The 15,866-nt window shown below is 38.4% G+C and overlaps 1 protein-coding gene across 1 annotated transcript in view; it reads left to right on the forward strand.

The window, feature by feature from the left end:
* Positions 1-15,866, forward strand: part of kif6 (kinesin family member 6) — a 91,791-nt gene that overhangs the window by 38,047 nt on the left and 37,878 nt on the right. The window contains exons 10-12 of the mRNA XM_042501223.2: positions 4,429-4,532; positions 8,478-8,583; positions 11,706-11,865. Of these exons, the coding sequence (XP_042357157.2) occupies positions 4,429-4,532; positions 8,478-8,583; positions 11,706-11,865 (370 nt within the window). The remainder of the gene's footprint in view (positions 1-4,428; positions 4,533-8,477; positions 8,584-11,705; positions 11,866-15,866) is intronic.

Here is a 15,866-nt window from a genome sequence, read left to right on the forward strand (position 1 = left end):
TGCAGACTGTGTGAATTTCTCTGAAGATTGAGTGTGTTGATAGTTTCATAATATTTATGTCGCTCCTTTACCTGATTTATAATAAAAACGACATGTAATATCGTTAATAATCAGATTTTTTACAATGTAGGACCTTTAAGGTCTTGTTAAGCAGCTAAGCTGAGGGTAATAGGAGGCTGGGTGACCCTGCTGAACCTTGACTCTCCCTTCACTCAAAGACACACACAACATCTTGCTTGAGAAGACAGCTCTGATTAGCGCATACCTGTGAGTCAAACAGAATCCTGCTTATAGCCCTCCAGAGAGACATGTTTGGTAAGCGGGTGTGAAAATTCCTACGGGTGGTTGCTCTCACCAGGTCCCTCATCTATCTGAACGAAGAGCCTGGCTTTCGTTACAACACAAGAGAATTTGAAAGTGTAATGGTATGATTCAGTGCAGTGCTCCATGCCTTAGACGAAAATGCCTGTATGGTGCCACGCATGGAACACAGCCCATGTGTTATTATTTTGTTTTGGCGGATAAAAGACCTTGCCCATGTGGGGGTGAAGTGGGAAACTATGACTCCTCTTCCTCCTAAAAAGAGGCCCCGTAATAGCAGCATGTTTGCGAGTGGCGTACTATATGAGACATATGCATTTGAGGTGTAACCTGTGGTTATGCTGCAGTTTATTGTGGGTGGTTTTCTGAACAGGATGGATAGTATATATTCAAGAAGAAGATGTATAATTTAAACTACGGGCTGTCTGTACAAGTCAGTTTAATGTTTCAAACTTAATTATGTAGCATGTTTGTAAGCTCATATAAAGTAACACAGACATACACAGAGGGTAGCTTTTTCCAACACCATAACAACTTGCATTACTGCACTGACTCGGGTTTCCATAGGATATGTGGGCATCACCAGTCACATGGCCTGAGTCAGTTTTTATTCAGAGTGTATGGAAGCCTGCCGTGGTGCTGTGGTACCACTGTGGGCTCGACGCTCTGAAATAGACTGCACGATTCCGCTGACCAACAACTGGCGGTCAGTTCTTCAGGATGCAGCTGGGAGAATTACATCAGACCATGAGCTCCAAAAAAGAGATACAGGGAGCGGCTCTGGTGAAGGATGGTCAGCTATGATGTTAAAAAATATGATACGGGGTGGATTTGGGGTGAAATTTTTCGTTTAGCTCTGTGGCACCTGCCCAAAACCACCCCGCAGGTCTGTTTCTTCTCAAGAGCGTCTTAAATTGACAATGTCTGACTGTATGACTGCTTTTGACTTTCCAGTTAGAAGAGCTAGAAGTAGCGGTTATTTGCTAAATTGCTGACCTTTGACCTTGATTTAGTTTTCACTGAACTTCCAAGCTCCCTCGCAAGTTTCTCTCAGGAGTGTCACAGTGTGAGTCTGGCACACAGTCGCCACTTTCTGTTGTATTTGCTCTTAGCCGCTGAGATGGTTCCAGCCTTTCAGTCTGCTTTAGTATTTTGTGGTGTGGTCAGATTCAGTGGTGATAGTTAAGTGGGATTTATACTGAAGAATGAAGGATGTCATGTGAGAAAAAGAACAATCGCCATTTGTTTTTTTAGGTGGTTTGGTGTGTTGTTTTGTGGTGCGATGTGCGCAGAATTCTTATTACAACTGGTCTGGCTTCCTCCCAATAACTACACCATCCATTGATTTTGGTGTTGGCCTATTTTCCCTGCCATTAACATGTAATTACACGTCTCTGTTTAGATGTAGTGTAGACTGGACTGACTCCTCTTTTTCAAGGGATTTTGGTAAATGAATAAGCGGACAGTAATATGTTGTAAATTTAGCAGCAAAGAAATGGAGCTGTAGGTTTCATCAGTCCGTCAGTCAGTATGGTCTGTCTGTTATGTATGTGGCCCCCCTTTCACATTTAATCATAGCACCTCAACTTCCAAGATATGGCACACTGCTAGTAACCGCTCAGCATCAAAATAAGGGCACAAGTCAAGTTGGCTCACCTCTAACCTTTTGCTCCTGGTGTGTGACAGGAGATTTAATCCCATTTAACAGGTCTGCAGCATGAACGACACAGACTTACATGTGAAACCACTGTTAGTTATGTGGAGAACTCCTGCTTGCTTTCAGAGGTGTAAAAGCCATGGCATTACCATCAGCAAGTATTGCATTTGTTTCATTCAACAGCTGTTCAATTTTCAAACAAATAGCATTTATGTAAATAGCCTGGCAGCTCTTGTTTTAATAAATCCTACAGATGCACAGTTGAGTAATAATTGGAGTTAATCCAAACTGTAGCCTACACATCTCATTGCTCTGCTAATTTAAATGGTTTTGTCCCATCAGAAGAGCTATCCTTGTTAGATTAAATACTTTCTGGCTACTTCATATAGTGCCACTTCATTTATGATCTGAACCCACTAATCCTTTAGGAGCTAGGTAGCCAGACGCCTGCTAATCCCTGCCGAGACTGATACAAAGCCACTCAGACTGACCTCTGTGGGCATGGACCCTTTCAACAAGGAAAAAGAGAGAACCACACATTTACAGGGTGTCTGCAAGTCCATAATAACATTTTAAAATGCCTTAAAATATATAAATATATAGCCTTAAAAGTTGTGAAAATACTTAAATCTTAATTTATTAGGTCTTTATTGCCATCAATATTTTATGTAATTTTATTCATCCATCTTTTAATTTCTTTTTGTCAACAACTGTCAATTTCTTCTGTGTGAAAGCCCACATCTTTTAGTATTGTAAATCTTTAACCTGAACTTAGTACTTTACATTATAATTGCACTTACCTGTTGGCAAACATTAATTTAACTAACTCTAATAGCCATATTGCTACATACTGTAAAACCTTCCCCTGTATGGTTACATATAAACTACTGAAAGCCATACTTGAGAAAAGGTAGAGATATCTCACCAGAAAATGACTTTGGTTAAAGTTAAAGTCACCTGTTAGAATATTACTTGAGTGAAAGTCTAGAAAAGAAAGAATCTAATATTTACTGTACTTAAGTATCAAAAGTTTTTTATTAAGTATGTAAAGTAAAAGTAAATTATGTTAATTAAAATCATGCGGTTCTTTAAAGTACGCCACCTTAAAAATTAATCATACATTACACTTGAATGAAAAACAGCTCATCACAACTTTAAGGATTTAAAATAACTGTTGACTTTCTAGACACACTGCAGTGGAGCAGTTACTGTGCAGTTAACTGTCACAGATGAGCATTTTCATAATTAATATTTGCCCTCTCTTATGTCGGACACCATTTTCTGCTTCCATCATGAAGTTGGTCTCATTGTTGAGTGGAATGTGGTCGCAAGCATTTAGCATCTGATTTAACATGCAGCCCGGGCCTGAGTGGAAACCAAAACTTAAATGTGGCTTTGAGAGCACTTTCTTTGCTCTTGACCTCATGTGATTAACCTGTGATCTAACTTGCAAGCCAGGACTGCTGATTTGCCGAACCTTCTGATTTTAATTTGTAGTAAAAAAGTAACAAAAATGCAAGTATTGTCACAAAGTGTTATTAGTTTGTTACATTATACCACTGCAGACCAGCAACTGATTTTAAAAAAAGGTTTGTTTGAAATCAGTCATAACTTTAGAAAAAAAAAACATATATTGAAAAGGTCTTAATAGGCATTAAATTCAAATGTCTGATACCTGTAGACACTCATATCCCCAAAGATTAAGCTTATATGTCAAGGAAGTCAGGGCCTGGACATGTTTGTTTTTGTTGGACTCTTCTACCATGTTTTTTGTCATATATTCTGTGTAATGAAAATGGCTGCCTCGGACCTACCTGCGCTCAGCAGAGAATGCAGTACCTGTGGTGCACAGATTAGAAAACATATTGCTGTCTGCAGATAATGCTTAAGGCTGTTTTAGGCGGTTTCATCTGATCATGATTTTTGACATTCATAGACATTTTTGCTGTAACTGTTTTGTTTTAACAAAGATTGCGATCTAAGTACTTATTTAAGAAGCTAAAACTGGACTCAGTGAGATATTTTGCTTTTATATATACAGTAACCAGACACGGACAGCGGTTACTAACGGCAACCACCCGGTTGGCTCAGTGTGCAAGGCCCTAACCAAACACGTGTGGACAGACAGCAGCAGAGGGTTTTATGTGTACTTTTTTTGCCACCGTAGCTGTTTAATGCTAATTTATGTTTTTGCTTCCTGCATTTTCTTGCTGAAGCATCCAGTTGTCTGGAATCACTTAAGTTTGTCCTCAAAATGGATCGGCAAGATAAGCCACAAGATCATTTTCAGAAGGATTGTCTCATCAGTTGGCAGCAGCAAAATAGCCCATGTCTGTGTGTGCTTGTGCATGAGTGAGTGTCTTTGCTTTGAACTGTAAGTTTCAAATGTGCACATTTTGTGTTTTTCACAGATAGTAGACCTCTAACTCTGCTTTTTCTGCATGTTTCAGCTAATAGCCCATTTGAAGAGGGAGATCCAGTCTCTGAAAGAAGAGCTGGCCATGGTGACAGGAGAAAAGAGAGATGACCAGCTTACTGTGGAAGAGATTCAGAAGTACGTCACTTCCTTTACTTTGATTCCTCGTCGCTTCAGTCCAGTCAGTTCCTCAGTATAACCTAGATGGCCTGTGCTCTCTCTAGTTTTACAGATAACAGATGAGGGGAGGCAACAAACTCTGTCTGAGTATGAGTTCACTCCCTCCACTCCCTCACCTCCTTACAAGATATCCATTTATGTCTTATTTAAAGGGGACAGGGGATTTTTTGGGGGGGATTTCAGGTCAACAGTAAATCAGTACATCATCTGCAAGCTGGGAACCTCGGCCCAGTTGTTCAAACTCAGAAAGATCCCGATTTGGAAACTTCATGTTTCGCTATCCAGTTTCAACCAATACACCTTACTTTTGTGCCAGTTTTTCAAAGCAACATTGGGCGGTATCACCTCATTCCAGATACAAACTTTTCAAGATTACCACATCTGAAAAACCAGTGCTCTAAATGGGACTATGTATCCATATAGTATAAGCAGTATGCCAACAAACACACTGCATTTACCGCTTATCAACATAGGTACTGCCAAAAAGACAGAAATGGAGATAAGATAGCCTAATGTCTACTTTATCTAAGTAACTGTTAAACAAATCAAGTGTGAAATATACATAAATGTAGAAACATATTTGAAAATTGTTTGATATTTTGTTCCAGAATTCCACCCTTTATCCACACTGTCCCCATCCTGCTAAAAAACTTTGTACAACACATACTGTAGGTTTTATTCAGATCAAAATCCAAACTTGATTGCATGATCTAATCTAGTTTCAGACTCCTTTTTTTCCTTCCATCCCATTTTCATGATGTAATGCAATTCAAAAATCAGATCAGATTGCTCTTGAACAACTGGGCCCTTAAGCTTAGTTTGAGATGCAGCTCAGCTCTGTGTGTCAAGTCATAATTATGTAATCAACATGTTTTGGTTAGGTGCCTATTTACATAATTAAAGTTTAAAGTGTATATGGGCTTAGAGCATTATGATGGAGGTATATGATAGGCATTCCCATGCTCAATTAAGTCTGAAGAATTGCTGCAGCAATCTTAGGGTTGATCATTTGTTACACAGATTTAGTGCTAAATTTAAACATTTTTTACTGTTCAAGAATTGATAAAAAATGGGGGAAAAACACCAAAATATCATATTAAGACACAAAGATCTTAAAGTTACACCATAGAAAAAAAACATGCTGTGATTTGGCATCAAAACCTTTTTGAATTTGGAGATTCCTGTAAGAAGTGCATTTTTTTGGTGATGGCAAGCCACTTCACTTCTGAGCCACTTCTTAGCAGTGCTGAGAAACCACCTCATTATCAATGCCTGTCAAAGCCATGCATCCTCTGAGTGCCCAGCATCTTTTATTTATTCTTGCAAAGCTTCATGAGGCTGTGATTATCCCAGAAGTCACTATAAGTCATATTATACAGTGATGTCAGTTTAAAAAAAAAGTCTCACTATGATGAAATGGCTACTAAGGAGACTATAAGCATTGTACATGAATGAATTTGGCTACACTGATTCCACAAGAATTTCAGCCTAGTTTAGTTTATGCAATTTTAATATTGTTTAGGGACTCCAGTATGCAGAAATGTTCATATACAATGGGTGAAAATAACTTATTTATACTGCATGCAAACAACTGCATGGTTTTTGTCCAAAACTGCATGGGATTAGCTTGAAGTGGGTATTTCCGTAAAGTGGAGACTTGTGGATACCCATAGAACCCATTTTCATTCAGATATCTTGAGGTGTGAGGTCAAGGGACCCCTGTGACAATGCACTTTTTCCCTTGCCAAAATCTCACCCAACTTTGGAGTGTTACTCAACATCCTTCCTGACAAGCTAGCATGACACAGTTGGTACCACTGGATCCCTTAGGTTCTGGTTTCATATGATACCAGTACCTTCACTCCCAAAAGTCTGATACAACCTCCAAAAGACAGTAATGTTGGCTGCAGAAGCTGAGGTTAGACCCTAGCCCTAACCCCTAACTCTGTCCTAACATAATGTAAGGTTGTATAAAAAATGATCTAGAGGAGCTTACTGGAGGCCTTTGCCTCTGTGTGCCTTTGTGTGTGTGTGTGTGTGTGTGTGTGTGTGTGTGTGTGTGTAATAATATGACCTCTGTGATCAAGTCATCTCAGGACAGTGCAGACGTGTATAGTGTTGCATTGGCCCCATCAGCCTTCTAGATGTTTACGTGCTTCTCAGACCCTTGGAAGAGAACAGATGGTCTTTTTTGGACTCCAATTTGTATTTGTAATGCTCAAAACCCCGAAATTCTTGAGCAAATATGTTTCGTGATTTATAAGTATTTGGGTTTGCTTAAAGTGCCTAGATAACTTATGCTGTTGGCTATGCATCGATACTGAGTTGAAACCTCATTCAGTGAGGCTTAACCAGATCTAATGCAGTTTCCCAGGGCTCTGCTTCAGCCAGGACTGCTTTATTTCTGCTCTGGTACTCAGCTGACAGAGGGACTCAGCCAGTCAGGGCCAGAGTTCAGGCCAGAGGTTCCATCGACGACTTGGCACATCGCCCCTAAAGCGCTGATGTGTTTACCGCGCCTTAGTCCCCTCTGTCCGCCTCTTTATTATTTCCTCTACCCTGGTGATTATCCTTGATTTCCCCCTGATTGTGGTCAAACTCACACAGGGAACCTTTAATGATGTCTGTTGTGGCCACACTCACTGGACATGCAGACCTTTTATGTTGCCATTTCCTCCAGTTTATTTCTTGAGTCATCCAAAGTGCTGAGTGATTGCACATATCTTGGCTTATTAGCTGTCACATTTCCAAATGCTCATATATCCTCAGATTTGTACCTTTCCACAGGAACATTTTTCTGTATTCAGTGCTTTGTATGATTTTGTATTAATCCACTTCCACACAAGCTGAAGTCAGTTTACATTAAATTAATTTAATTTGTATTTATTTATTTGATAGGAATGATGCAGTTTAATCTAGTTCCAATACATACAGAGTATGAGACTGATGTAATGCACAAAGAGTGTATAGCTTTTGCTTATGTACAACTCTTGCCTAGTGGGGCTTTTACATGTAGACATACAGTGTTATTAAAATAATGAATTTCAAACATCATAATTCACAATAAAACACATATACCACAATATAATAATACAATAATACACATACTACAGTTCATATATCACAATACATACATCACGACATATACCACAACACACATATTGCAGCACACATACCACAATATACAGTATATGCTAAAATACACTAATACACTTACATTAATACCAAATTTTCAGTATTAGTGTGTTCCAGTTGCTACACAGCATATCACCTCACACCTTGGGAATATCTGGAAGTGATCAAATTCTGATGTTTGAAAGATGATGTTTATATATTGTGCATGGCACCGACGGGCATTCTCAGGAATCAAACTTTGTATCAGAAAAACCGCAGATGTCTCGCAGGGCCCTGAAAGAAGACCGCTACGTTTGTTTTAAGTCGTTCGTCATGTAAACTTAGCGTGTTTCTTCGACGAACATGTTGCAGTGGAAAATAAAAACCGCACGTTGTCGTGTCTACATTAAATCCGTCTGGACAGTTGCCTGTTGGTCTTTTCCAGTGGCCGGTTCCAGAGGTTGAAGAACCAATGTTTGAACTATCATCCAGTGATAGTTTATCAACAGGCTGGTCCAGTGGAGCTGGAGCACACGTTTAAGTAAATAGTTTTCTTTGACCAGACCCACATTTTAAACATAAGAAGCACTCGTCAAATCTAAATATTAACTGTTTGAGTGCCTGTTGAGCCGGTGCTAAGTGTGATGGAAAAGGATTGTATCATGGAATGTGGCATTGGTTTAAGCTTTGGTTGTTTAAAATAAAGTATCTCTGTGTGTGTGTGTGTGTGTGTGTGTGTGTGTGTGTGTGTGTGTGTGTGTGTGTGTGTGTGCGTGTGTGTGTGTTTAGTTTGGAAGCGTCAGTCAAGACCTTTCTGGATGACCCTGATCCAGACGTAACACTGTCATTGGGACCAGACATGAGAAGAATCCAGTACTGTTTCTCTCTGCTGAAGGTAAAATATTTACACTAGTCTTCCATGAACAGTATCTGCATGCATGTCTCCTTATATAACCCTCTATTGGTGTATTCTTTCTGTCTATCCATCATTTCCTATTGTTTTTTTCCCTTTCCTGTCCACGACAAGCTCTGCTGATCAACCACCAACCAACCAGATCTGAAAATTTGAAAAAATAACATTAGAAAATAGATTCAGGTTAAATTCAATTACTCAAATTCTGATCCAAAAATGTAAGTCAAAAAATTTAAAACAGTAACATTATGGTTACTAGGCGCACAAAATAGGCTTTCAAAACTGAATGCAATTAAAGAGATCTCTGGCCTATCCAAGCACAGTCTGTCATGTGATCCATGAAAGCAGCATGAAAAACTCAAATCTGACCACCAGGGAGAATGGCAGGGCTCCATTAAGACATCAGGTTTGTGCTGTTTAAAGACAATCTAATTGTATGTGATTTGACTTGAGTTTTTGACTTGAATTTTTGCATTTGAATTCGACCACTTGAATTTGACTGGTCACTGAGGTTCTATTTGAAAATTTTCAACTTGAATTTTTGGATATTAACCAAACAAATTTAAGCAGCACAAATCTGAATTTGTTAATTTAAAAAAAATCCAATTCAGCTTGTGAAATTGCACATTCAGAAATGTCAGATTTCAATTTCAAAGAGGTGAGTTCTGTACAAATAAATGTGACGCAAAGTTTTAAAATTAAGATATTTCAGTGCTATGAATTCAGTGGGGTTTGAGTTTCAGTTTTAAGTGGCTATTAAAATTAAATTGATATGTCGGATTTGCTTCCATATTTTCGTGCTTCATCCTCACACTGGCTGAAACAGAAAGATATTAATTTGATAAGTGAGAAGTCAGAACTGATCTCAACACATTTCCTTCATCCATCAGCTCAGCAGTGACCAGCTGACCATCCACCTCCTCTAAATAGCTCCCTCTGTTGACCTCTGCTGGGAAATGCCTTACATTTGAATTTAAAGTCTGTATATGGCTGCAATATCATCAAGTAGCAAATGTAGGAATTATAATTAACATGATTTAAACCTTAGGCCCAACCACAACCTAACTGGATATCGTATGAATAATTCTTGAGGCTACGGCTAGAAAGTGAAAAGAAAAAAAAACTAGGATTCAAAGATGCCCAATATCATCCAGTGCTGTTGATTTTCCCACAGACTGACTTAAATCTAGACGCTTGGTGTTTTGCAGTTATTTGACATCTAATTAGAGGCCAGGTGTAATGTGACATGCAGTTGTTAATGCATGAGTTCAAACCAGAACTTCTGAAGAAATAGCACTCCAGCTAGAAGACTAAGACAAACCAACAAACAACACAATGCTCTGAGCTCATCTTTCTCTTGTTTGTCAGTGCAATTTGTCTTTAATGAAATGGTTATAGAAATTAGCACTGAAAAAAAATTAGACAATTTATTAGTCAGTCACAGAACATTGACCTCCAGTAATTCAAAGTAGCAGAATCAACTTATGATTCATGTAAATTATCAAGACAACCTGCAAAACATGTTCTGTTTCTGATTCTTAAATCATAAGAATTGTCCTTTTCTCTGTTTTATATCACCGTAAATGGATTACCCTTTGAAACATCTGTTAGTCAATGAAAATGAGCATTTCGGAACTACTTTCTAATGTATAAATTAGATAATGACAGCACTTTTAGTTGCTAAAAGCAGGCTCATGTAGTAACCTGCTCTGAATTGGTCAGTAAACATATTTTCATCATTATAAAAAACATAGGATTCAGACAAAAAAATTACACAGACAAACACTGTATATTTTATATGAATGGCTGATTTTTAAACTCCTGCTTGTTACAGAATTTCTCTGAATGTGTCATTGGGGAACTGATACTCGCAGTAAAATAACCACCTGCTTGATTAATACTGTAATTGTGTTTTCATTTGGGAGTCTGGGCATCACTTTGGGTTTGGCTCTGTGCCCAATCCATTGATAATTTGTCATGCAGGCTGCCGTGGAAAGAGTCTGTAATTATACGTTGTTTGCCAAGTGTTGGTAGAAAAAACAAATTCTTAACATTTTTGTTTGGAGAAAGTCCGATTTGGTCAAACAGCAGCCGATGGCCCGCTGCTGCTAAATGAGCGTAGTGAAAACACTGCGGTGCTCACACTGTTCCTGCATTCTGGTTTGGTTGGATTTGGAGCAGCCACCAGAAGCTGTTCCAGATCCCACTTGAATGTCTGTTTATCTCTCCTTCAGTTTGTTATGATCCGCAAACTCTATCTCCTGTTCAGTTTACATTCCTCTGAGCATCACCCCAGTCACACTCTGGTGATTCTGTAGGAATTTGGATCTGGTTTGAATTTGATTTCTTCTTTCTTTGTTCTCGACACCCGCTCGCTCTTTCATGCTCAACGCTCTCCTTGTTCTGGGGTGATGTTCAAGCACATCTTTTCAGCACTGTGAGCTTAGATGTGCAGTTTGACCCCAGTGATTTAGCACAAATGTATGTTGTCACACTGTAGTGGTGGCATCCTCAGGTCAGTTTGCTTCCAAATATTTTTCGTCTCCAATCTTCCTTGGACCAGGTTCGTCCCTCCTCCGTACCTTTCTCTTCTTCTGTGTCTTCTTCTCCATGTGGAAAAAACTACAATCCTTTAACATGTTTCCCACCTGTCTTTAAACCTGGAGTATCATCGAAATTTTAGAGTTATATTGCAGAGAAGGAAAAGAGGGGAATTTAATGAATGTTTAGGGAATATCGCGGAATTTAGAAGAGCGCCACTTTCCAGGATGATACTACAATGTATTTTCCAGCTTGTTTACATTCATGGCATTAGATGGTTGTTTATGGCCTACTGAATATGTTTTTCTCAACAGCAAACTTAAGTTTTTATTAAGTCATAGAGCAGTTATGGCTGTTTTACACCAGCTTGAAGGTTTAAAACTGCATTTTCAATCACTCTGTCACTTAAAACATTTGATAGGATGCAATTCTAAACAACCAGATTATTGTAATCTTAAAAAAATATATGTTTTATATCCATATCTCCCAAAATAAAAGAAAAAAGAAGCCATTTTCTTAACTCCCATTAAAGGTCAACCATCTTTCTTCTGTTTTTTGTACAGATAATGATCATGGGCAAGCAACGTGGAGAGAATAGGCTTCATAATGGGAAAGCATCAACTGAAGCAGCAGCGAGGGAAACAATAATTCAAGATGGCCACCACAATGCAGCAGAAGTGACCAAATTAAAGGAGATGTTGACGCAACGTGATAATGAGATCAGTATCCTTTGACGTGATGCCGCTATGTTGGGTTTTTTTAGGTTTTTAGATTACTTGTATGAAAAAAAAGTATTTTGTTGTAAAAAACATGAGAAGTAGTATAAAACATGAGTAGTTTGTCTTAATTTGCTTACTTTCTGTTTGTCTAACAGAAGGAGAGATTTCTGCCACAGAAATGTCATTCCTTTTTTTAAATAGGATGAATGTTTTAACATTCCCACAAACAAGTCTGTCAGGTCTTAATGTCAGAAACCACCAGCTCTTGATGTGACAATGATTAAGCCAATATTTGTACAATATTTATTACTCGTATTACAAACAGAAATCAGAATGCTTCTGATATCAAAATCTCGCCTGATTGCCTACAGATTCCGCATACATTGCAGATATCTGTTTTTAGTGTTTAGTAAGGTTTAGATACATGTCACTGTTGACATGTCATGGGCAGCTGTGGCTCAGGAGATAGTGCAGGTCGTCCACTAGTTGGAAGATCAGCGGTTTAATCCCCAGCTCCTGCAGCTTGTATTCAAGTTTATGATTGTGTATATGAATTAGAACTAGAATCCCCTACTATAATACTGGATGCATTATACTGTAAGTTTTAGATATACAGCAGAAATACTGTGTGTATATATACATAGATAGTATTCAGAGCCACTTCTGTCATTGCATTTTTGGTGAGGTGATCTCAAATACTGCTAACTGTGAGTCCTATAGGTTTTTCATCCTGCAATGCTCACAAAGACTGAGCAGAGCTCTTCTCAGTGGAGCATTGATTGCTGTTCTGGATTGGTTCAAATCTCCATTATAACTACTGTAGTAACGCTGGTTACACAGTGGTGCTGGTGTAAAGTTCCAGTCTACAATCAGAGAGACCCAGGTTTGATTCCCTGTAGCTTTACCTTTGGCTTGTTTGTGCAAATTTAAATCTGTAAGAGTTTTCGTCACTTCACTGTGACTATGACTGATTGGTTGGGGTGCCTGCGCATAGGGTGGAATTGAAGAGGATGGCGTAAAGTGAAAAGGTCAAGGTTAAAAGAGGGCAAAACCATGTATCAAAAGGGTAGCACACTGAAGTCTGTATCCTCTTTAGTGCATGTCCGTAATTTGCATTCCAAACCACTAGAAAATGGGGAAAAACCTGCAAAAATGAATTTAGTTGTTTTCCACTCTAGATTTGTGTCTGCATATAGCCTGACAGATTAATCACATTAACTGTTAAATCTTCATTAGCAGAAAGGTATTTATCCTTAAGTAAATCTGCCTGTGTTATTCCATAGTTGGATTACAGCTCTTCTACACACACATAAATTATGAAATGTAAGTAGCCTTGCATTCATCACCAGTGCACCAGAATACACCTAAAATGTTGTTTTAATGTGTATGTTCAGATAGATCTCCATCTAATGACTGCAGTTAATCATAATTACTATTAATCATAATCATGGTATTTGCATTTGAATATGATATTTCTAATAGCTTTATGGGATTATTCTTCCCTCAGCCCCTCTTGCTGCGGCTTGTCATTAGATCACAGCACATTAGTCGGAAAATTGAGACGTCTGCTTGATTATTTAGCCACAAAAACCTCAGCTCTCCAAAATAAATAGAATATTATCGTGCCGATATTTCACCGTAGTATTTCTTGGATCAAGTGTGTGTAATGTGAAATCCTCTCCTCTTTGTAGATTTTCCCTCTCAAGATGTCATACACTGGTTTTCACATGATGCAAATGGAATTGCCAATATGTGTTTTAAAAGCACATATTTTGGCCAGTAATGCACACGCTCCACTGACCATATTACCCTTCTGTTCTTTCATTGTCAAGTTTGTATATAAATTTGCAGTAGCCTAAACTGTCAATCTGTCAGTCAGGGTGGTCTGTCTGCAGCATGTAACACTATAGTTTAGGTTGACCAACCCAGTAGGGATGACATCATTTCCAGCCAGAGCCCTAATAACCTCCTAGATGCAGACGATTTCTACAACTTAAGCTTGTATCCGCTTGCTAATCACCATGCTTTCCATGTCTGTATAACTGCTCCACCCCCTACTCTGCTAAAACAGTTACTGGGAGCCATCGGTTCTTGTGCCACGGGCTTACTGTTCCCAGACTGACGCTGATGCCTCATGGGGTTAATTATGGCAAGTTCCCTGTAAAACAAAAGATTTTATCTCTACCCACTGCCACTGTGTGTTTCCATGCATGGTGGACTCTGCATGGGAGTGGGCACCTGGTAATGCTTAGCTGACTCTGCTAGAGTTATGACACATCCACCACCAACGTGATGATGGAGATACAAGGAGAACTCACAAACACTGCTGACTTTAAAGGAATACTTCATTCCCTCAGTGACCATTTGTATATCAGTCACTCACCCCGTCACATGTTGAATTTGTGAAGAAAACTTTGTTTTTCTCACATGCCAATGGTAAACGAAGATTTCAAAAACGGGAGAAATTCTTGATGAATGAAAGTCATAGGAGGCCTTGTTTAACAAACGAAAATTATATGAAAACATCCATGTACAACATCACACACAACTTTTGCAGTTTAATACAAGTGTCATTTATTCAGTGGTATGCTCAGTATTTCTCAAACATACAGCCCTTTCTGACAAGAAACTATATAAAAAAGTGAGACTTTTCTATGCTCTCTTCAAAACCAGACTGCATTTGAAAAATGCAGTAATTCCACATCACTGAAAACAGGAGTTGCTGGTCTAGTTAGTTTGTTTGCAATATTTTGTCACTTTGGTGTTTTAGGATTAGTTTCGGATTTGCTGAAGTCACACAATAACGCAAACGAAATGACTGAGCAAGGCAGTAGATCAGAAGCTCTTGTGTTAAGTGATGTCAAAATACTGTATTTTTTCTATGGAGTCTGGCTTTGTAGAGAACACAGATAAGTTTTATTTTTATACAACTGGATAAATGAGACTTGGATTACTCTGCACAAGTTGGATGAGAGTTTGCAAAGAGATGTTTTGACATTATTTTGCTGTAGTTAAACACAGACCTCTTTTTCTCCAGTTCACCAAGAATTATCACAATTTTTGGATTCTCTGTTTGCCTCTTTTCCTCTCTTCACAGATTTAGCATGACACCATAACACAAGGTGTAACTGATCTACAATTGATCATTGTGGGGATGTAGTATTCCTTTAAAAAGCAACATTGCAGCACATGCATTAAGATGTACCAGATTTTGTCACTGTGGTAAAATATTGCATAGCTAAGTCTCTGAAATGTGTCTTAAAACTTTACTTGCAATCTACAGAACATCCTAAAATAGAGTTGGAATAGTGAAATCCCATAATCTGTAAATGAGACCCTATACATCATACTGCTCATAGTATTGGTTACTGTAGGTCATTGTCATATGGTTATTGGCAGTTGCAAGAACCGGAGCTGTTTTGAAAATGAAAAGTCCTTGTTGCTGCATTTAAGAGTCTGTTAAACAACATTATCCCATTCACAGTCTATCTTATAAAAAAAATAAAAGAGCAAACAATAAGCACATATGATGTAGAAATAGTGACAGTAAGTTGGCAGTTGCTTTCATTAGGATGTTATTTAGCAGCAAACTCTTGAACTCTTGGTCTTAGATGTCCTCATAGGTATTTTTATTGTCTACTGGCAGTGATCCAGGAACATAAAGTATCAACATTTTAAAGGTGGAGAAGATAAATGGTAGAATTCACAGCTAGCATATTATTCCGTTTTATTTTCTCTTGGCTCACATGTGCTGTTACATGTATCCAAGAAACATTTGGCAAACACTAAATCATGAAAACAGCAATGATAAGGTACAGAAGTTATCTCACAGTGTGTTTACTGCATTGGCAAAGGTTTCCTGGATTCCCTTAACAACTGTGGCCATTGTTCACCATGATTTCTTACATTAAGTCATCAATGGTCCAAATCTCCCTCAATCAAAATAATGGTGTGCAATTTATTGCGCCAAGACTCAACACTCTCCTCTACTGAAAAATTTTTTTG

The sequence above is a fragment of the Plectropomus leopardus genome, chromosome 14, assembly GCF_026936395.1.
Source record: "Plectropomus leopardus strain MGB_pleo_1.0 chromosome 14, ASM2693639v1, whole genome shotgun sequence".
In the NCBI taxonomy this organism is placed as follows: domain Eukaryota; kingdom Metazoa; phylum Chordata; class Actinopteri; order Perciformes; family Serranidae; genus Plectropomus; species Plectropomus leopardus.